Source organism: Plasmodium vinckei (genome assembly GCF_900681995.1).
Source record: "Plasmodium vinckei vinckei genome assembly, chromosome: PVVCY_11".
NCBI classification, from domain to species: domain Eukaryota; phylum Apicomplexa; class Aconoidasida; order Haemosporida; family Plasmodiidae; genus Plasmodium; species Plasmodium vinckei.
Window position 1 is genome coordinate 1,438,917 of NC_051303.1, and position 23,002 is coordinate 1,461,918.

The 23,002-nt window shown below is 22.3% G+C and overlaps 7 protein-coding genes across 7 annotated transcripts; 5 read left to right on the top strand and 2 right to left on the bottom strand.

Annotated features, from left to right (window-relative positions):
* Nucleotides 1-525: 525 nt before the first annotated feature.
* Nucleotides 526-5,248, top strand: PVVCY_1104000 (conserved Plasmodium protein, unknown function; the record flags this gene model as incomplete). The annotated part of the gene is made up of 2 exons (XM_008625980.1): nucleotides 526-3,869; nucleotides 4,009-5,248. The coding sequence occupies 2 exons, from the start codon at nucleotides 526-528 to the stop codon at nucleotides 5,246-5,248; spliced, it is 4,584 nt and encodes a 1,527-aa protein (XP_008624202.1).
* A 593-nt stretch (nucleotides 5,249-5,841) lies between these two features.
* Nucleotides 5,842-9,195, top strand: PVVCY_1104010 (conserved Plasmodium protein, unknown function; the record flags this gene model as incomplete). Its single annotated transcript, XM_008625978.2, has 1 exon — nucleotides 5,842-9,195. One exon carries the CDS (start codon nucleotides 5,842-5,844, stop codon nucleotides 9,193-9,195), a length of 3,354 nt encoding a protein of 1,117 aa, XP_008624200.2.
* A 517-nt stretch (nucleotides 9,196-9,712) lies between these two features.
* On the top strand, nucleotides 9,713-12,850 carry PVVCY_1104020 (conserved Plasmodium protein, unknown function; the record flags this gene model as incomplete). Its single annotated transcript, XM_008625977.1, has 2 exons — nucleotides 9,713-12,509; nucleotides 12,714-12,850. 2 exons carry the CDS (start codon nucleotides 9,713-9,715, stop codon nucleotides 12,848-12,850), a joined length of 2,934 nt encoding a protein of 977 aa, XP_008624199.1.
* A 293-nt stretch (nucleotides 12,851-13,143) lies between these two features.
* PVVCY_1104030 (bifunctional polynucleotide phosphatase/kinase, putative) lies at nucleotides 13,144-14,644 on the bottom strand (the record flags this gene model as incomplete). The annotated part of the gene is made up of 2 exons (XM_037634563.1): nucleotides 13,144-14,415; nucleotides 14,594-14,644. The coding sequence occupies 2 exons, from the start codon at nucleotides 14,642-14,644 to the stop codon at nucleotides 13,144-13,146; spliced, it is 1,323 nt and encodes a 440-aa protein (XP_037490650.1).
* A 642-nt stretch (nucleotides 14,645-15,286) lies between these two features.
* PVVCY_1104040 (50S ribosomal protein L9, mitochondrial, putative) lies at nucleotides 15,287-16,227 on the top strand (the record flags this gene model as incomplete). Its single annotated transcript, XM_008625975.2, has 2 exons — nucleotides 15,287-15,990; nucleotides 16,170-16,227. The coding sequence occupies 2 exons, from the start codon at nucleotides 15,287-15,289 to the stop codon at nucleotides 16,225-16,227; spliced, it is 762 nt and encodes a 253-aa protein (XP_008624197.2).
* A 424-nt stretch (nucleotides 16,228-16,651) lies between these two features.
* Nucleotides 16,652-19,345, bottom strand: PVVCY_1104050 (polyubiquitin binding protein, putative; the record flags this gene model as incomplete). Its single annotated transcript, XM_008625974.1, has 2 exons — nucleotides 16,652-19,191; nucleotides 19,339-19,345. 2 exons carry the CDS (start codon nucleotides 19,343-19,345, stop codon nucleotides 16,652-16,654), a joined length of 2,547 nt encoding a protein of 848 aa, XP_008624196.1.
* Nucleotides 19,346-20,264: 919 nt separating this feature from the next.
* Nucleotides 20,265-22,732, top strand: PVVCY_1104060 (conserved Plasmodium protein, unknown function; the record flags this gene model as incomplete). Its single annotated transcript, XM_008625973.2, has 3 exons — nucleotides 20,265-22,328; nucleotides 22,469-22,534; nucleotides 22,670-22,732. 3 exons carry the CDS (start codon nucleotides 20,265-20,267, stop codon nucleotides 22,730-22,732), a joined length of 2,193 nt encoding a protein of 730 aa, XP_008624195.2.
* Between the last annotated feature and the right edge of the window lie 270 nt (nucleotides 22,733-23,002).

Below are 23,002 nucleotides of genomic sequence, written 5' to 3' on the forward strand. Positions count from 1 at the left end.
ACATTTTTCGATTTTTATAAAAATAGACAACGCTAAATATTAATGTGTAAAAATTAAAAAAAAATTATTACAAAAAATAAAATTAATAAAAATATAGATAGGCAAATTTATAGGCCTAAAAAGATAAGAATGTATTAAAAGGAGCATATTAATAAATGGTAAAAATACAAAATCTGCGAAAAAATGTAACGCCTTCATAATGATGTTGCATATATTATATACTAACATTTTGTGTGTGGTATCATATTTTTCATAATAATATTATTATAAGCAAATATATTTTTTAGTTAAAATAAATTAAAATATATTTATATATGTGAAATATACGATTTTATATTTTATGATAATTTGCATTGTTTTGTTGTTATAAGGCAAAAATATTTTGCAATATTTTTTTAATAAGCTAATCGAATTGTTTTTTTTTGTTACTATAGTTTCATCCTATTAAGGATTATTATTTTTATATCTATGCATACAATTGTTCTTTTTTATCACTGATAATTTCTCTTTATTTGTTGTATACTAATGATGAGCAATTTAAAAAAACGCTCATATGACTTTAGTAAGCGGAATAAAATCGAAAGCTCTTTAAGTAAAGACAATGAAATATTCGTTGATAACTTCTTATCACATGAGAATAATCTGGATTATAATAAAAAAAAAACAAAAAATAATCACATAGAAGAGGGGAAAATACAGAACGACAACATTTTTTGTAAATTAAAAGACTTTTATAAAATTGATAATGCAAAAAGTTTTAGACATAAAACAGATAAACTGAGTGAATATAAACTCAATGAAAATTATCCAAATATGATCACCAAATTCAATATGACAGAAACTGAATTAAATAATCAAATATGTACAAACACCATTTCTTATGTACTTGAAAAGGATATATTAGAAAACTCCTTCGAAATAGAGAATAAAAAAGTTAGTTCTAAAGAAAAAAAAATGAATAAAAAAAATATTTCATATGAAAGGATCTTTTCAAAATCACAAAATAATTCTAAAACTAAATTGAAAAATAGGATCAGAAATAAAAAATATGCTCGAAAATATTCGTATACATCTGAATATTGTAATGATGAAATAGCTAAAATAAAAAATGTAGTAAATCGAAATAATTTTTTAAATACGCCTCAAAAATGTATTATAGAAAAAACAAATATGAAAAATTATATTAAAGAAGTAGTAGATAATGAATATAATTTATGTGGGACTCAAAATATGTTAAAACATAAAAATGATATCGAAAATATTTTAACAAAAGATGCCAAAAATGAAGAATTGAAAACGAAAAAACTCGATAAGGATGAAGAAGAAGAAACGATTAAAGATACATCATGTGTAATAAAAAAAAATATACAAAATGATGAATTAATAAATCACCAAACAAATATATATAATACTAGTATAATAAATATTAAATCAGAAGAATCAGGAATAAATGAGATATCTAAAAGGGCTAGAGCAAAAGATAAATGTGCATATAAGTTTGTAGACAATTATTTAAATCATACTCCAACCATTTTTGACATAAACAGAAAAGGATATGTTAAAATGGAGAAGAATGAAAAGGTTTTTAATGGGAATAACATTCAAAATAGCATCAATATTCGTGTTGATGAGACAAATTATGATAATGATGTTATAAAAAATGAAGGATATCATAGCCAAACTAGCGTTTTTTCAAAATATTTTATTAATAATGATGAATTATATGAAGAGATAAAAGAAAATAAACCAACAAATAATGGTATCGAAAATATAAATTATAATTTAAAAGAAAAACCAGTAAATGAATATAATAAACATGCATGTATTGATAGGTTAAGCTTTTCAGATATACAAAATAATGTATCAGTATATGATGAGCAGATATTTCATGAAAATGATTATAATAATATTTCTAGTAATAAATATTTAGTTAATTATTTACATAAAAAAAAAGACCAGGATAATTTAAAAGATAATATTGTTGAAAAACGAGAAAAAATTAAAAGTATTCATAGCGATTTTTTAAAGTTTATAGATTCAGATAATGATTTAATGAAATGGAAAAATGATAGTTGTTGTGATAATATTTTGGTAACTAGTTCACCTATTAGTAATCATAAAGATGAGAAAATACATGAAATTCTAAAAATTGAAGAAATTGCTAAAGTTGAAAAAAATAAATCAGGGGAAATATATTTGATTGAAAATAAGATATCGTCTATTAATTCAAACAAAGTAAACGAAAATAGTAGGAAAAATGATCAGGAAAAATGTATAGAAAATGGTATAATAGACAAGATAAATACAATTAATAACAAAAAATATTTTTTGGAAAAAAAGGCAAAAAACAGTGATAAATCGTCGAAGCTAGATCCTTATGAAAATGATACATCTAAAAACTTGATAAAATATGGTGAAGATTTTGATAACATTCAGAGCTATTCGAAATATAAGGATAACAAAAAAGAACTATTAATTATGGGGGGATGTGTAGTAAGCAAAAAAGAAGAAATTACAAATTTGGAGAGTGTAAAAGTAGAGACAAAAAAAAATCTTGGAAATAATTACCTAAATAAGTTAAAACTAATATATAAAAAAGAAAAAAAAATATTGGAAGTAAATGTAAAATATGTTGAGAGGTATTTGTATTTTAAAGTAATATTAAACACTTATAGCAAAAATAATATAATATATATGAACGAGCATAATATAGATTTTAAATTATCAAAAGTATTATTTTATAAAGATATAGTTAAAAAAATAAATAAAAGGAATTTTAAGCGGATTATGAAGTCTTTAGATTTTTATGGGTATGTGTATAACAATATATTTTTAAAAAAACTATACAATAGAATGAATATAAATAAATGGTTGTATAATACAAACTTTTTCAATCAAATTTTTACAAAGGATTTATTACAAATTGAAATATTTTATGATTTGGTTTATCAATTTTTATATATGGATGAGAATTTTATAAATTTTTTTTTTACAAAAAATGGTGGTAATTTTACAAAGTCTTTTTATTTATATAACAAAAAAAAATCCATCAAATTAATGAATAAACTAATAATGAATTTGAATAGAATTAATCCAAAAACTGATGATGTTGTAAATTTTTTGTATGCTTTTTTTTCACAAGGAAATGAAGCAATAACAGATGATGAATATTTAATACAAAACACGAAAAAAGGAAAAACTTCAAGAAACACCAACGAAATAAAAGAGTCGAATATAGAAGAATATGTAATTTTAAAAAGTTCGAGTAGTGTGGATATATTAGATAGATCTATTAAAAAATATAACAAAAATAGACGGAAAAAAAAGTGTAAAAATTCTCACATTTATATAAAACATAGAAAATTTAAAAAATCGTTACTGAGAAATGTTTTAAATAAAATTTGGTCACACACAGATTTATATATAAAGGAGGAAGTGTATTATGATCAAAATTTTATTATAAGAAAAAAAATTAAAAAAAAAAAAAAATTTGAACAAATTAGCAATATTATATATAATAATTATTATACGACAAATGAGTCAAGTGATTATACATATTTAATATCTGATGAAGAACAACAATATTATAGCCTTAACAAATCACAAGAAATTAATATCAATGAAAAAGCGAATGAAACAATATATACAGATTCATATAATCAACATGTTATATCTGAAAATCCTGAAAATTTTGGGATAAATTACCAAGAAAATAATTATGATGATGAAAATTATGAAAATATAATAAATAATAATATTAATATAAATAATAATAGTATAAAGAGAGTAGGGAATGCGTTTCATTCATTGGATAGTCTCCCAAACGTATCTTTAGATTTGTATTCCGTAGATTCTGATGCTGTACACAAGTAAGAAATAGTGAAAAAAAAAGGCACAATATTTCATGAACAAAAGAAATAAAAATATATGTCTATGTGTTCTCTAAATCGTTTAAACGGAAATATATTCTTTTTTTATTATACTTTTTTATACATTTTTTCAATTTAGGAACGATTATCCTATTTCCTTATGTTTGAAAGAAGAAGAAAAATGCAATGTGGATAAATTCATAAAAGATATATCACACATTGGAATGAGAATTAGTTTGAAAGAAAATAAAATAAATTATTTCAACTGTTTTGATGCTAATTTAAAAGTTAAGATTAAAAACCATTTACTCAGTAACATAAATTATAATATATCAAATGATGGAGATCACATTTCTGCTTTTTTACCGATATGGCCGCGTACCCCCGATTATTTCGGATATAAAATTGGAAGGAATATAAAAAAGGGGTTTAATATTATAAAGGAAAATATAAAAGAAGGAAGAACGAATCCAGAAGATATTGAAAGGGATGATACAATTTTTAACAGAATGAACGATCAAACACGAGATAACAGAAATGGAATGAAAGACGATATATGTAGTGTGTCTACAAACTGGCTAAGTAAATATGATGAATTGAATAAATTAAAAAATAAAGTATTTGATTGGAATAAGATAAATAATAATATGCACGACAGCGAGTATAATAATATATTTATGAAAGATAATTACGGGGATAAAAATAAAATTAAAAATATCGATGAAATAAAAATAAAAGATTGTTGTTTTATAATAAATATAAAAATATATCCTTTGCGCACATTAGCTTTATATGTTTTATACAATTCTATATATAAAGATAAAAATATAAAATTTGTTAAATTTTATTCCAATAGCATAAATAAAGAAATTCGAGAATGGTTGCTACTATTTCTGTTACCTAATTTTATAAATAAATGTATACACAAAGTTACATACCCTCTTAAACTTACCAAAAATATATTTTCAGAATCTAGCGAGTATTATGAAGATTTTTTTTCAAATGAATATTCAAAAGTTAATGACATTGAAAAAATTATAATTTACACAAAAAATAATAGTGATGAACAAATCGAAATATGTCCATTCTTTTTTTGTTATATATGGTTAAAATCAACCAAAAGCCCAATTGATAAATGGGTTAGTTCAAAAATTAATGAAATATTATTCACTTTTCCTTTTTCTAATTTTTTATTAAGTAAATATTTTTCGAGCTTTGTTTTATTTATCCAATTGTTTCATATCTGTTTAGATATTGATCATATGTATTTGTGTAAATCGCACTTTTATGTTTCTTTAAAACATAATATTTCATTTTTGCATGAATCATTAGTTAATGTACTATTTTCTACAAATGTCCTTAAAATGAAGGATACCTAAAATATTGTTTAGTATTTTTTCTGATTTTTATATTAGCATTAGAACTCCGTTTTATTTTAGTGATGTAATATATGAGTAATGCCGTTGCTTTGTTTTTTAATTTTTTTTTTTGAGGAGAGACACTCCGTTGCATGATAATTATATCCATATATATTTATTTCTTTCAAACTATGATAAATAAATATGTGGAAATAAATATAGAATAAATAATCTAGAAAATATAAGATGACAACAAAAATAATCATAGTGGCATGATAAGGAAAATATTTACAGTTATAAAATTTATGTGCTCTAAAGTGATCATAATTTTTCTAAACGTGCTAAGATAGGTTGATTAATCTGCGCATATTTATAGTTTTTCTTTCCTATTTCAAAATATATAGAAAGATATATATACACTGTATTTTTTTAAAAAATTAAAGAGTTTAAACTAGCGTAAAATATATATATTATATGATATATATCTTAAAATTGATGGCAAAAAAAGAAAGAGCTGCAGGGAGAGAAATAAATCATTAAGGAGTTAAAAAATCACTCAAAAATCAACTATATAATCGATAGTTCAATACTTAATCGTGTATATAATTGTGCTGATGAGAAAAAAAAACAAAATAAGCTACTACGAAGAAGTATACACATATAAAAATCCAGAAAAGTATGATGAAGATGTTGTAGATATAGATAATAACCTACTAAGGGTTTGGGGCAATTCTAGGATTCTAAGTCGAATAAATATATACTCGAAGGAAAAAAAATATCATGATTTTAAAGAAGTCAAGAAACAAAAATACAAGAAAAATGATGATGGTGGCAAGTACAACAAAAAACACAGTGACAATATCATAACGAATCTTAAAAGTGATATTAAATATATGGACATATTAATATGTGGTGATAAAAATAGCGGAAAAACCACATTTTTAAGTTGCATAAGCTGCGTGGATCAACCCAATTCGATATCCAACAAAATTATTGATAATTATAATGAAGATAATAAAAATCATAATTTTCAAGATATTTTAAATGGAGAGAAGGAGCATATTGGCAATTTTCCTGATAAAGAAAAAAGTATAAAGGAAAATGTAATGATTAATAATGAGGAAAAAGAACTAATATTAAATTATAATAAACTAGAATTACTATCATATATCCCAATTATTTATTCAAAATTAAGTAACAGAAACTATGATGTATTTTTGAAAAAAAAGCAATTTAAAAAGGATTTTTTAGACACTGATATATGTGAAGCATCAATATTTATTACAAGAGATGATTTAAATTTCATTAATTATGAGTTTAATATTGATAATAGCTTTTCTTATACTGATTTTGATTATATTAATATAAATTTTTGTGAATTTGGTGAAGATCTTTTGAGAAAAATCAAAGTATATTATGAGTTATTTCTACTATATAATAATGAGGCACGATCAAAAAAAAATGTGAATGCTATTCTATATGATCACAACATGATGGATAATGATATAAAAGGTGAAACACATGAATATAAAAAATATTTTGGATCCAATACCGCAATAAACATTATTGAAGGGGCAATATTAAAAATAAGAGAAACAAAATATATCAATTATTTCATTAATTTAAAGAGGTCATTTTTTCTTGTCAAGTCAAGCTTTTTAATATACAACCGATTGATAAAAAAAACGATTAAAGGTTATACGAAAGAAAAGAGGCTTCGATTGGGTAAAGAAAATGACACACATATATATAAGCGAAAAATTGATGTTGTTTCAAATTTATTGGTAAAGTTATGCCCAGATATATATGAAGCAAAACCACCAAGTAAAGAATGTAAGATTTGTAAAATTCGGAATAGACATAATGGAGAAAATCTTTTTAATGAATTTTTTTTTAAAAAAAAAAAAAAAAATATTTTTATCATGATAAGTCAAGAAGATATGTTAAATAATTTTGCATATTTAAATATTATTCAAAATTTAAATAATTATGATAAAAAGGACATTCTTTTTGTGGGAAGTCGTGCATTTAATTTTGAAAAAATAAGTAAAAAGTTTCATATATATTTTAATTTAAATCATAACTTAAATATTTTCAATCAAATCTTATCAAAAGAAGGTCCTCCCCTTGATACTATTAAAATAGAGATAGCACCTATCTATTATTTATTAAAAAAGTTTGTTAATAAAAACTGGAAAATTCAAAGGAGAAGAAAACGACACATAAAAAATGATAGATATAACGATATAATTTTTAAGTATTACTCGACAGAGAAAATAAGAAAACTATCCAAAAACATGCGTGATGGAAAGACAATTGAAAAAGAGGAAAGCTATACAGACCATCAAAAATTCCTAAGTAATAATATAACTGTAAATTTTATTAAGAATAATAAAAAAAATAAAAGGCTACAACATAAGCTTTGTGAGGAATCTGAATGTAGTAATAACTACGGAGATAAAAGTGATGTCCAAAAGGAGCTTGCCTATATTTTATTAAAAGAAAAGAAAGATATTTCAAGTTTTTCAAAAAATTTCTTTGATGAATATATATATAAGAACAAAAACGTTGCATATATTAAAAAATTAGTGAAAGACGGTTTTGATATATGCTTTTTATTCATTAAGTTGTGTTTTTATTATAAGGAGTATATTGAAATGAAAGAGAAATATGAAGAGGATAATAAAATAAATATTCAAAATTTTATCTATTTAAAACAGTTAGAAATAATTAAAAAAAAAGATTGTCCTTTTTTATATCATAATATTTGTGTGCCATCATGCATTTATGTTTTTATAAATATCCTGAAAATGAATTATCAGCATAACCCTTTATATTCACTAAAAGAATATAAAATGTCATCTTTATTAAGATTTATTTTTTATGGTGTAATATATTATAAATTTAAGAAAAAAAGTTGTGATTTTTTTAGTAATAAAAATATCAAAACAAATCATATATGTTATTTTACCCCAAGTGTTATAATAAACTCTATAATAAACTTATTTGAAGGCAAAATAAGGAAAGAAGAAGAGTTAACTTATATTTATCATGATGGCAATAATGAAAATCGAATAGAAAAAGATAAGACTTCATCGCATCTTATGTCACCAATTCTTATAAAAATCCGAAAAAACCGAAACATATTAAAACATATAATTAATAATATTGATATTAATATACAACCATATATTATAATTAGTAATATAAAACAAAATTGGGAATACTTTAAAAGTTATATGATAAAATCAAATATGTGTTCATACTACGATGAATCCACATATATATACCCAAATGTGTCTTTTGATATTTTGTTAAATTTTGAATCACTAGATGACAATGAAATAAATTTTTTAAAACTGCATAACACAACTAATGGGGGCTACCCCTATACCCTATCTTTTATGCCTATACAAAATACTGATAGTAAGAGGCGTAATAATTTTAGTAACCGTAATCAGGTTTTTCATTTTCCGTTTACTCACAAACTTCTTAAATATTTTAATGACAATATTGCTCTTAAAATAGAAAAAGGAAAAAGGAATGATTATAATCGTTTATATCATGCCCTGTGTAATAATTTTTTTAAAATGTTAAAACAGTTGCTAATATATTACTTTAAGAATGGAAAAAGAAATATGTACAAAAAAAAAAATAAGCAAATAATGATAAATAAAATATTCCTACTGCTAAATTATGTAATGGATATATGTTACCTAATGGCGTACGAAGAAAACAAAATGTTTGTATCAAAAGAAAAAGGGTTTGTTGTTAGTAATTCGCATGTTCCAAACACCACAAACGGACAGAAAAAAAAAATTATTTTTAGCATCTATCCAAATCATGTGTTATTTAATTTGGTTTGTTTTATATGGGAAGAAATAAAAGATAAAAAAAATCCTTTAATAAATAAATACTTGAAGTATTTAAAAAAGGAATTATTTTTTTCCATTCAATGCAAAAATTAGTGAAAGGGTATATTTCTATATCCACATAATTATATACATGTATAAAATGGTGATGCATATAGTTTTTTCTTTTTTCATACGCTTGAGCGCACTGCGCAAATAATTTTTTTTTGTTTTGTTGTTCTTTTTTTATGAGAAAAAAATTAGATATATTTTAAGTTTTCATTGCATTTTTAATTGTTTCACTTATTAATTTTTAAGTAAAAGAAGTTTTATTAGGGGAAGATCGAGCTGCTCCTAACATATTTTTATTTTGCGATTTATATGCATTGTTATATTAGCATTATTGTTTTTTATTGTGATATTATTTTTTTTAACAAAAATTAAAGCTATACAAAAAATAGTAACAAAACTATAAAAATTGTAGTATGAATGATAACGAATATTATAGAAAAATATATAACTTGTAGTACCTTAAGTTAAAAAAAAAATAATGTAATTATATGATTGAATCTAAGCATACGTTTATATATATACACACGGGTATATATATGCAGGTTATAGTACATTTAATAAAATGAAAGGAACTGATTTTGATGCCAGTATATATCCAGAAAAGGTAGACTCTGGCAACATTAATAAGATAAAATATTCTGATATGAATGAAATATTTTCTATTGATTTAAAAAGTATATTGAAAAATGTATCAAATGAAAATGAATTAAATTGTGCTATAGAAATTATAAATGATAAGATAACCACATTGAACGATTTTATAAGAAAAGTTACAAAGAAAAGGTATGAATATTTTTACAAATATATTGATAAGTTGTGCATTTCGGTAAATGTGCATAATAAGAATAAGGAAAAGAATGCAACCTATGATTGTAAAACTATAGATATAGAAAAAATCATAAATGTATATAATAATAACTATGAAGAATTGAAGGGAATAAAGGCAAACGTCTTTTCTTTAATTGATAAACAAGCATGTTTAATCGAGATTGAAAAAACAATAAAATTATACGAGATTTTGGATAAGGAAATTGAAAAAATATGCAACGAAATAAGTGAAAATCCATGCTTTAAAGACCTAAATTTTAATAATATCGAGCATAAACTTGATGAAATGGAAAAACTTAAAAATAACCAAAATAAAAATGATAATTTCGAAGAAGAAACAATTATTAATAATAATAGTATAAATATAGACGATACAAATAGTATTGATTTTTATGTGTTAGTAAAATATTTAAAAAGATTAAGCGACTTGGTCGACTTTATTAATTATCATAATATCGAGAATGTGCTTATAGTTAAATTAAAAATTAAAAAATTAAAATATTATCAAGATTGCATAGTATCTATATTTATTAATTACTTGTCAGCAAATTTTTATAAAGATAAGAATTGCGAAAATAATGTTAGGCATTGCTTATATTCTTTTAGTTATTTAAATATTGGAAAGGAGTGTTTTAAAAATATTATAAATAATAAAATAAATAAGTGCACTCATACATATATATCAAATATAAAAGAATTTAAGCAAGATGTGAAAGAAAGCTTTTTTTTAATCATACAAAACTGTAAAAATATTATGGATCAAATTTGTTATATTAATAATGTTATGAAAAATGAGGGTTATATAAATGATGAGACACCCCAAAAAAGAGAATTTGTAGAACAATATAGCAAATTGGTCGATACAACTCCTAATGGGCTTGATCAGAATTTTAGTATAAACAATTTTTTGAAAGAAGAAAAGGAAAAAAATATGATCGAACTTATAGATATTTATACTGAAATTTATTTACCATATATAAATTTATTAATAGATAATAAATTGAATGAATATATAAAAAAAGAAGATATGTTACACATTTTAAATTTATGTGAAGAATTTTTAAATGTTATAAAAAAAAAAAAATATTTTAAAATCCAAGAAAAAGATTTACTCCTTATCTTATTTAAAAAAGAATATGAAGAAATAACTTTTAATTCAATTAATAAATTAGTAAATTTAGTAGATATTTTATTTCAAAATACAAATATGAGAAGCAGTATAGATTATGAAAATGATTATAATTTCCCAACCATCTTTGATATTAAAAATTATGTTGATGTATTTTGTACAGAATTATATACCCACATTTTTTTCCCATTCATTTTTCGAAAAATTATAGTCTCTTGTAATAATTCATTACTACTACTAAGTAACAATTTAAATAATTTAAGGCTAAATTTAAATTTACGTATTGATATTGACACGCGAAATAAGCATATTGTTTTTGATTATATATATAAACATTTTAAGTATAATTTAGAGCTATTTTTAATTAGTAGACAACTTTTAAAATATTTAATACTTAATTTGTGTAAATTAAAAAATAAAGTAACAAAAATAAAAACATTAATGCAAAAAAAGGATTATGATAATTTACACACAGAGAAATTGAAAAATGACGAACCATTAATTAATCTATCATTTAATGAATCTTATAATGAATTTTTTAATTTTCAAGATTATCTTAATAACAATTTGTTATGTGATAATTGGTTATTTAAATATCATGAGGAATACATACCTGAAGGTAACACAAATTTAGATACAGTAAAAAACAAAAAGGAGGATCAAGAGTGCAGTAATATACCGAATGAATATAATGATCCATTATTCCAAAATGAAAAAAAGATTTTCAATGATTTGTTTAAGATAAGTTTAACTTCGGATATAAAATATAGCTCATTAAATATGAACGAATCATATAATATTTATGGGGATGATGAAAATTATGAAATTAGTTCGTTTTTTGTAAAAATGGGAGGGAAAAAAAAAATAAATAAAAATGAAAAAAAAAATATTTTTGATTTAATTGAATTAGAAAAAGGAATATGCGAACTAAACAATGCAGTAAATTTATGTCTACATGAATTTTTTGAAATTTTTGAAAAAAAAACAATATGGTTTTTAAAAAATAATATAGACAAATTAAATACAGATGATACACATTTTTTATTTGATCAACTTTGTATATCATTTTATAATAACATTATACAGCATATACCATTATATGAATGCTTAAAAATTATAAATAATTTAATTACTAGATTGATGATTTATTTAGTTGCAATATCGAGTTACTATTTAATTGAGCAAATGGATGTATATATATTTAAGTATTATAAATCTACCCAAAAAATTTATAATAATATAATAACCTCGTATTTCAATTTTGATTACAAAATATGTGATTTGTTTAAAAGAAGTATAGATGTAAGAAATGGAAAGGAACCTTATGAATCGGTTCCTTCTTTCTTCGTTCCCATAACCTTTATAATTTTACACGAGGGAAAAAATATCGTCAACTATCTTAGTAAGTTCACTAATTTTGTTGAAAGCGAATAATTTAATTTTTGATTACGTATGCATATATGTGTGTATATCATTTTGCGTAGTTTCCTATAGGTTCATAATCGTATGTGCAAATTAAAGCACGTTTATGTTCTTTCTCTTTTTAATATAATAGTCAATTAATTCACTAAGCCAATTTATATATGTATTCATTTTTTTCTCTCAGATATATCCGAAGATAAATTTATTAATTTAATAGTAGATCATTTAAAAAATCCAATACGTGAAATGGGGAAAAAAGGCATGAATGAGCAAAGCTTAAATTTTATGCTTAATAAGTTTGCTAAAAGTTTGGATAATTAAAAAATATTTTTCCAAATGAATATCATTAAATTTTAATGTGAAAAATAATATACATATAGTAATAGTCCCTAATATATAGGATATATAAACACATTGTTTTATGTATACACTATATTTAGCATCCCTAAATTACACTGATATGCATATTTATGAATGAATAAGTAGTTATAAATATTAGCTTCAAAGAAATTGTTTTAAAATTTTCAGAAAAAATTTAACACACTTTTATATCTTTCCAAAATGTATAAGCAGATATGTATGCAGATACATATGCAAATCCTGATTTTTCATAATTAATACAAATATGAGAAAAATAATTTTTTTTGTTCTTCATTTTCAAAATTGGTTGGAAAAAAATTCTGATCATTTAAAACGATGATATTATTAAAATGTTCGCTACAAGAAGGAGTTTCAATATATTTAAAAAATGAATGAATGGGAATAATTGGGATTTCCATCATTTTATTTGATTTATCTGTAAGAAGTTTGAACGTATTTAAGTGTATTGTTAACTCTTTTGAATAATTAAAAAAAATACCATAAATATTTATATTCTGATTTATTTTTTTTGCTTCATCTATGTAAATTGCTCTATTTTTTTTAGATAAATTTATATTGTCTATTATAGCACTTTTTCCTTGAGTAATACATTCATTTAACATATTTATACATTTCTTTTTTGTTTTTAATTCTTCCTCACTTATTCTAACATAATTAGGGAAATAAAATTTGCATAGAAATGTTTTACCACACCCTGGCGGGCCAATTAAAATTATTAATTTTTGATCATTATTATTTTGTTCTAATTGTTCTGATGTTTTATTTTCATTTATACAAAGGTGAAGAATTTGCTTCATTTTTGTTAAATTCTCATGCTCATCTTGTTCATTTGAATTTTTATTTAAATTCATTGGAATAAAAGAAAATTTTTCTGGTACGTTATTTTTTATATTTAGAAAAAGTTCTTCTGGGGTATAAAATTTAGCATGTATATTAAGTGCAAATTTATAATCTGTGTCTGTATAATCTTTTTTTAGTTTTTTTTCAATATCTTTTATATTAATATTTACATTATTTTTGGAATAAACGGTTTTTAAATGGTTAATAAATTCTATTTTAAAATTTGTATTATAAACCCTATTTGCATTATCTCCTACATAAATAACTTCTTCAATGTTTAATGAATTATTTTTTATGGCAAAATCATACATACCTGTCCTTGGCTTTCTATATTTATCATTTTTTAATGCTAAATAACACTCTAAAGGTATACCAATTTTGTCTATAACACTATCCACCCTATTTATAATATTTGATAAAGTAATTTTACCTGTGCTTACTCCTTTCTGATTAGAAAAAATCATGATTTTATAATTTTCTGATGCCTTTTTTTTTAAAAAATCGATTATTAAATCTGAATAAAAAATATAGTCATTCTCATTTTGTGCAGGTTTAAAAAAGGATCGTGAAAGAATTAGGGTATTATCTAAATCGAACGAAAATATTTTTGTGTATTTTTTTTCCTCTTCTTCTTTAACAACACGATATATCAAACTGTCTTCTATCTGTGTAGAGAAAGTCGAAAAAAGTGATAAAATATGAAAATGAAAATGAATTCGTAATTACAAAAATATATGGTAAATTCATAAGACATTTTATAACTAATATAATATGGTCTTTTCATTTTCACTCATTCTATGCAATAATGATGTTTTACGATTTTTTTAAAATAAAATTTTTTACTATGTTCCAATTATCATTGGGGGGATCAAAGTTAGAGATGTATTTCGTCATGGCTGTATGAATTAACGTATATTGGGAACAATATCATTTACTTATTTTGCTATCCCAATTATTATATATTTTATTGTTACTATTATTAGTACAATTTTTTCCTTTAATGGGAAAAATTAACTACATAATTGTAGCGTGATTCAGGAAAAAAAAAATATTGTTTAGCCAAATTCAAAAAGCCGTTTCTAAAAATATCCTTAAAAGCTAAATTTATAAGACGATTTATATTTTTCTGTAAAAGTGTTAAATTATTTTAAAATGGATATAAATTCTTTAATTTATTTAGAGAAAAAAAAATTAATGTATATATATGTGAAATATGTATTATATCTATTTACACTGTTTAGCTACTTATTTGTTAATATACTAAAAAAAATATATAGGATGTATTTTCAATATGTGCACATACATTTACCTCTTAATAGAAGTTGTAAATTTATAAGATGCGTGTAAATGCTAAATATATGGATATATTTAAAAAAAAAATAAAATTTTAGATATATATTTTTTCCACAATCTATTTTATTTCTCGCCAGCTTTATGTTTCTATAAAAAATTACATCTCTCATAATGAAAAACGGTTAAAATAAATTTTCAGTTTGTATAATTTCTGATTCTCTACATATTAGCAAGTAATAAAAAATGTTGAAAAATATGCTTGGAAAACACAGATTGTTTAGCTTTCAGAAATACTTTATGAGCTCATATTTAAATTATAACAAATACACAATAAAAAGGAAAACATATGTAGCTGCTGTGGAAAATAAATATACCTATATAGTTTTATTAAACAATATAATTCATGTAGGAGAAAAAGGAGAAATTATAAAATTAAAAAGAGGGCATGCTAGAAATTTGATTAAAGATAGAAAGGCAGTTTATGCTACTTATGAGAATATTGATAGTTATGCGGATAAAGAAAAATACAAAAAAAAGGAACAACTTGATATAAAAAAAGATGTTGAAATAGTAGCAGATTTTGAAAAATACTTTACACAAATAAAAAATATTGATATAACCACATATTTAGATTCATATCAATACACAAATAATGTATTATATAATTTGTACGATTTATTTAATTATGTTTCTAAAAATTATCAATTAGACTTAACACATCAAAATTTACATAAAATAGTTTATTTTAAAAACTTAGAAGAATATAATAATAATATTATAACTGAACAAAAATATTCAGATATATCAAATTACAATGATTTGATTGTCCAAAATAATATAATGTTTAATTGTACTGGGATATATGTTATATATTATTATTTATTTATGCCAAATCTCAAGTTTTTAAATCATATTATACTTAGGATATCATCTATCCAGGAATACGAGTAATTTACACTTTTGAAATGCATAAACATATATAATCTACGTAAATAACATATGCTTGGATTTGTGTATATATATGTAGTTTCATACAGCTGATATTTATGCAATATATAAGGAAACACTGCATATTCATTTTATTACATAATACATACACACTTTTTTATAATACTTCCATTTTTAGGCGATTGCAAGAAGAAAAAGAGAGCAAACAGGTTGACATATTATACAGTATTAATTGATGGGGACATGCTAATATGCATATATAAACAAAATTCATGAAAAATGACGCAATCCGTATTATTTGTACTATGATAAATTTACATATGTTCCACAATTGTGGATGTGCTTGGTGTTATTTTATTTATTTTTCAATTTTTATATATTTTTAACTTGTTTAGTTTTTTTTGGGTGATTCATTATTTGTATAATTATAAAAAAAGTATAATAAAAAAATACTCACAAATTAAACACTATCTTATGTGTTTTATCAAATGGATCAAAAATGCATTTGAGTACATATATATGTGGATTTGTTTTTCTAAGGATATGTAAAAAATAATTACAATAAAAAATTCGAGTACACAAAAAAAGAAGTTGTGTAACTAATCAATATAATGCAATGAAAAATAAGGATCTTCTTGTGATACACTTTTTTTTGTATCTCTATGGAAGGTCACTCAAAATTAAATTCACATTTTTAAATAACTTTTCATTTTGTTCATTTTTTTGGGGAGTTAATGCTTTTAATTTGTCTTTGATAAACTGCTTAATATCATATTTCTGTATTATATCTTGTGTTTGCTTTTTATATGTAGAATGAGATGTATGGAAACACAAGGAATAAGTATAGAGCAATTCTATTTCGTTTATATTTTCTCTAAAATCATGAATAGATTGAAATAATGTTTTTCTTATTTCATTATCATTATTTTCATTTAAGGATATAATAAAATTAAAAAATATTTTTATTAATAGGATGTTGATATTTAGATTATTTGATTTAAAATTGGCAAATTGTTTTAAAATTAAATTACATTTTTTAAACATGTAATATCTTGGCGTTGATAAATTAAACATGTTTAAATAAAACCGTAGGCAACATACTAGTAATGGGTCTAGATTCTTATCTTTATCATTTTTATTTTGGAAATAATATAATATGCAATCATAAACTAATTTGAATGCATTAAAAGAGTATTTATTATTAAACAAAATATCAGAATGTTTGTTTAATATTAAAACCCTAAATAGGTCTATTACAGGAAATATATGAACTGGTTGCCAATTGCAAAGTTTTGTAATTAAATTAATATCTGCAGTGTTAAAAATATAATTATTTTTAATACTTTTTTTATATACATTTGTAATATTAGTTAAACTATTTAATTCATTGTCAGAAAGTTTGTAACTATTTTGTTCGTTAACAGGAATGTTCGTGTTGAATTCTTTTATTTTTTGCAAAATCTTATCTAATGAAGCTGTCTGTATTGTAAATACATTTAAGACAGTAACAAACTTTTTCGAATCTTCATTGATCACATTGATATCTTTATTAGAATTATTTTTATTTAAATTTGAACAGTTTTGATTTATAAAATCGACAATTGATTTTATATGGCTTATTGAAATACTTTCTCTTTTACAAAATTTTTCAGCTATCAAATTTATATTATCATTAATATTATATGGTAATTGTTTAATATCTCCATAACCTGTATCAATAGAGAATATTTCATCATAATAACCTTGTTGAAATAAATTATCACCAATGTAGAATTTTTTTGATGAGTTTACATCATCTACTACATCCCCTATTAAAACCCATCCGTTTGTTTCATATTTATATGCTTCATATTTGTTTTGATTTTTGAATATTTTAATTTCTCCAATTTTTCCAATAATATTTTTCATATTTTCTACCGAATTTATATCTTTATTATTATACAAATTATCTTTGTCATTATTTTTATTAAGTTCGTTTTCTAATTTGTCTACTATTTCTTTATTTAATTTATGTTCCTTTTTATTTGTAAATATCCTGATATAATTATCATTACAAGCAGATACGATATCATCATTGTGAAGTAATTTTATATTCCATAGTGTATTTATTAAATGTATAGTTTGCAGACATCCAAAATTATCATTTTTATTGTTACAATTATTATTGTTCATTAGGGGATTATTTTTTATATTATTGATATCATAATTTTCCATTAATTTATAAATATCCTCAATGGACCATATTTTGATAGTTTTATCATCACTACAACTATACATGAGTTTATCCTTTTCATTTACACAGACATAAAAAACGAAGCCTGTATGTCCCATATATATTTTTATTAAATTAAAGTTAGAATCATATATATGTATATTTTCATCATTAGAAAATGTTATAATATTTTTATTTTCATTAAATAATATAATATCTCGAACAGTATCATTATGTATATTTTTTATTTCATCGATTTTTTCGCCATCTTTGTTCCACATATTTACTATATTATTCTGTGATATTGTGAAAAACATATCATTAAAACAAGTTATATATGTAGCATGCTTATGGTTTTTTAAAACTTTCAAAATGGTATAGGTATATCTATTTGAGCTCAAAGAATTTAGATTTTGAGGGGAAATATTTGCATTATCATCATTAATCATACTACTTCCTATATTGTTCGCATTTGATTTTTCAATTTTCCAGACAAAAACTTCCCCATTCCAATCAGCACTTAACAAAATATTTTCATCTTTTTCAACTATACTGCAAATACTATTGGTGTGTCCTTGTAATACTAATTCAATAAGACCATTTAAATTTAATAAATAAATATTTTTATCATTCCCTCCACTATAAAAGTGTAAATTATCTTCAATGCTTTCATTACTATTATTTTTTAATTCGCTAATTCCTACATATTTACTGTAGCATAATGCATAAATAAACTTTTCATGAACTTCGATTTTTTTATATAATATAAAATTATCATTATATTGATCATCATTGGGAACTTTATCATTGCATTCGGTCTCTTTTTTCCAAACTATAATTATTCCATTGAGATCTGCACTAACGATATACTCAAAATTTATTTCAAATTTATTCAACTCATCGATTGTTTTATTATTTATAACACATAAGCATCGTACCCCTTTACAATGTCCCTTTAAAATCCCCCTTAATTCGTATTCTTTGTCCTCTACAAAAAATTTTGAAAAAAAAAAAAAATATGGTAAATATTATAGTGAGACAAATTTCCAATTATTTAAACATTGTATATTTATGTATACTACCATAACATAATATATGTAAATGGTTATTTTTCGTTTTTTTCATAAATACTAACCTTGCATTATCTTTGAATAGCTCTAGAAAAAGAAAAGTATAATGATATTACGGCAAATGTATAATATACTTGGCAATGTTCATAAGAGTATTCACTATATAGATATCATTAAAATAGCAATTCTAAAAGGGGTTTAGTAATGCGTACATTTGTCAAAACAACCCTTTAAAATGTGATTTCATTCACAGTTATAGAATTCAGAAGATTGAAAACCTTGCCAACTGTATAATAAATTATTTAATAACCCTTAAAAATGCAATATTTTAACATACATGTATGGGTAACTGCGCATGAGAAATTCCCAAAATATGTAAACAAATTATTATAAAACGAATAGAAAAAATGTATCTTATAAATATGTCGCAATAATAATTAGTCGGGAATAAATTGATCTGTAATATTTTTATACAGAATAAACTAATTGGTAAATAAGGGCTTATACATATTATAATAAAGTCATATAATGATGACGCTATATAATTTCAATATGGTAAAATGACAAAAATCGAAAGTAAATAAAACAAGCATGAAAAAATGCCTAATAACGAAGATATAAAAATCACAAAAAAAATATATTTTGGCTTTTTATGTTCCCCGTTTTTTAGATAATATACACACATATGATGCATTGCATATATAAAATAAATATAAGTGATAGGTTGCATATATTATAATAAAATTTTATAAGAAAAATATAAAATGATTTCCGTGAGCTTTTTCCAGAAAATAAGCAAAATAAAATCCTTTGAAATGATAAAATTGAAATTTCCAAAATAATTAAAACAAATATCGGCATACTAAGGTTATAGTAATTACATACATAATATGATAAATGATAATATAAAATAATAATACTACTAGTAGTAATACTATTAAAAAGGGAAACATAAGAAGCAAAATAAATTATCTAAAAAATAATTTTTTTAATGTTTTATGGGACTAATAGTATAACAGGGTTTTTTTTTAAAAAAATACGCATAGTGAAGGGGTTGAAAAATAATGAAAAGAAATATATGTACTGCTCATATATTCGGAATGATATATCAATAGAGAAAGACAATATTTGTCGAAATTTTCAAAACATAAGAGCACAAGCTTGTATTAGCTTGAAATATAGTAGAATGGACGCAAACGTTGAAAAAAAATTAATCAGTAATTATAGAGTAAAAATCGAAGAAAAAAAAGCTAATGATAATAGAAGTGAGGACATTTGTGATGACAACAAAAATAACGAATATGTCATTGATTATGATAAAACCAAAGAGAAGAATATAAGTGATAGTATTGAAAAAGAGGATGCTGTTTTAAGTTCTAAAATACCTAAAAAAGATACCATGAATAAGAATCATGAGCTTATTCTAGAAAATGAATATAATGATATGATAAATGAACAAAATAATAATATTATTAATTCCAGTTTAGGAAAATTTACAAATACACAGAAAAAATATATTTACAAATTTGAAAAGTTTTCCGTATTTTCATTTAATATACTTGCAAATAGTTTAGTAGATTATAAATATAACAATAATTGTCCAATTGTTATGAAATGGATGAATCGAAAAAAATTAATATATAAAAATATTATAAACAAACTATCAGATATAATATGTTTACAAGAGATAGAAGAATCGTATTTTATAGAGCTACAAGAAAAATTAAAACCATTAAATTATAAGGGAATATTTTTAAAAAAAAACAAAGAGACATGCCAAGATGGTATATGCATATTTTACAACACTAAGGTTTTTGAGTTATTGTTTGTTGATAAAGTTATTTATGATAAATCGATTTTTTTTAAAAAATGGCATGCTGGTTTAATAGTTGCATTACGAAATTTAAAATCTAAAAAAATAGAATATTATGATAGTAATAAAGATGATTGTAATGAACAAATTAATGATAATTTAAAAAATAATAATAATAATTCTGCTAATAATACTCATGATATTATTATCGTTTCGAATACACACTTAATTTTTGATTCAAGGCACGGAGATATTAAATTATATCAGTTATGCTATTTGACATATCGTTTAGTTTTTATGATTAATAAATGCATAAAATATATTAAAGAATGTGTAAAACAAGAAAAAAAGGATAAAGGACTTATAGACAACTCAGAAGCAAATACTAAAGAAGATGAAAAAAGCGAGCTTAATGATATTCTTAAACCCGCCATAATTTTTTGTGGGGATTTTAATTTAACTCCTAATAGTCTTTTATATTATTATATAACTAATAGATATATAAATTTAAAGAATATAAATTTAAAAAATATATCAGGACAATATTTGATGTTTAAAAAACAGTTATATATTTACAATTCTTTACATGGTATAAAAATAAAAAATATATTTGATGAAAATATATTGAATGACTTAAAATATGAAAAATATAATAATCTAATGGACAATTTGAAAAAAGAATCTTTATTTTCGTTTTACAAAGATGAAAATATATTAAATTCAGAATATTTAATAAATATGTTTTCAAAAAAAAGAATGAATTTAAAAGAGTTAGAATCTTTTGAGTATTCCTTTAAAAAATTTAAAAATAAATCAGATGAAGAAACACATGAAGATGCATCTTCGGACGATACCGACTCTAAAATAAATAAATCGATTTGTGTTTCTAAGCAGGAGGATAGTGTATCTAAATTTGACGAAAAAGAGAAAAATAAGTCAATAAATTATAAAACAGATAAATATAATGAAAACGAAAAAACCCGTGCGGAAACACATGAAGATATAAATATTATGGATAATGATGATCATAATTTTATATTATATTATCCTTTATATTTAGAAAGTATTTATAATGGTGGCGTTCAAAATAAAATAGAAAAAGATTGTTATAAATATGATGATATTGAAAATTTGAATAAGAGTAGTACAAATTTAATGATAAGAAACGTCCCATTTACTGTTTTTCATGGAAAACAAAAAGGATGTGTTGATTATATTTTTTATTCATACAAAAATCTTAAGGTAACTAAAAAAAATATACTGTAATTTTTCGATAGAATTAAGATAACTATAATTCATCCTATTTTGATTACTATAACTTGTATATATATGTCTATATATCCATGCACATTTTTATTAATTTTTTTGTTTCAATCATACAGAGAATATCATGCACTAATCTTCCTTCTTTTGAACAACTTGAAAAATATGGATGTCTTCCAAATAAAGTACTAAAATCATACAATGACATAATTATCCAACGGTTGATGTTATTAGTCTTTATTATTATATCATAATTTCATTTTATTTTGTGCTATATATTTTCTTTTTTTATCACATATTTATTTTATACCCTTTTTCAGAAATATGCTTCATCGGATCACCTATATTTACACGCCACTTTAATTAGAAAGATGGAAGAATAAGCGAAGATTTGAAACTACTAATATTAAAATGCTTACGAATTTCATCTGATATTTATAAAATAATGTTTTATGTTATGTATTGTTTTTTATAATTAGCATATATTAATATATAATTATCCATTTTTACACTAGCTGAAAAATAATGTTTTGTTGGATAATTTCTCATTTTATTTAATTCGTTTTGTGAGTGTCTTTTTATTGAAATGCATAAATGTGTATACATATGTATCGATTTTACTTATATGCTTTGTTACTTTTTTGTTTTTGTGT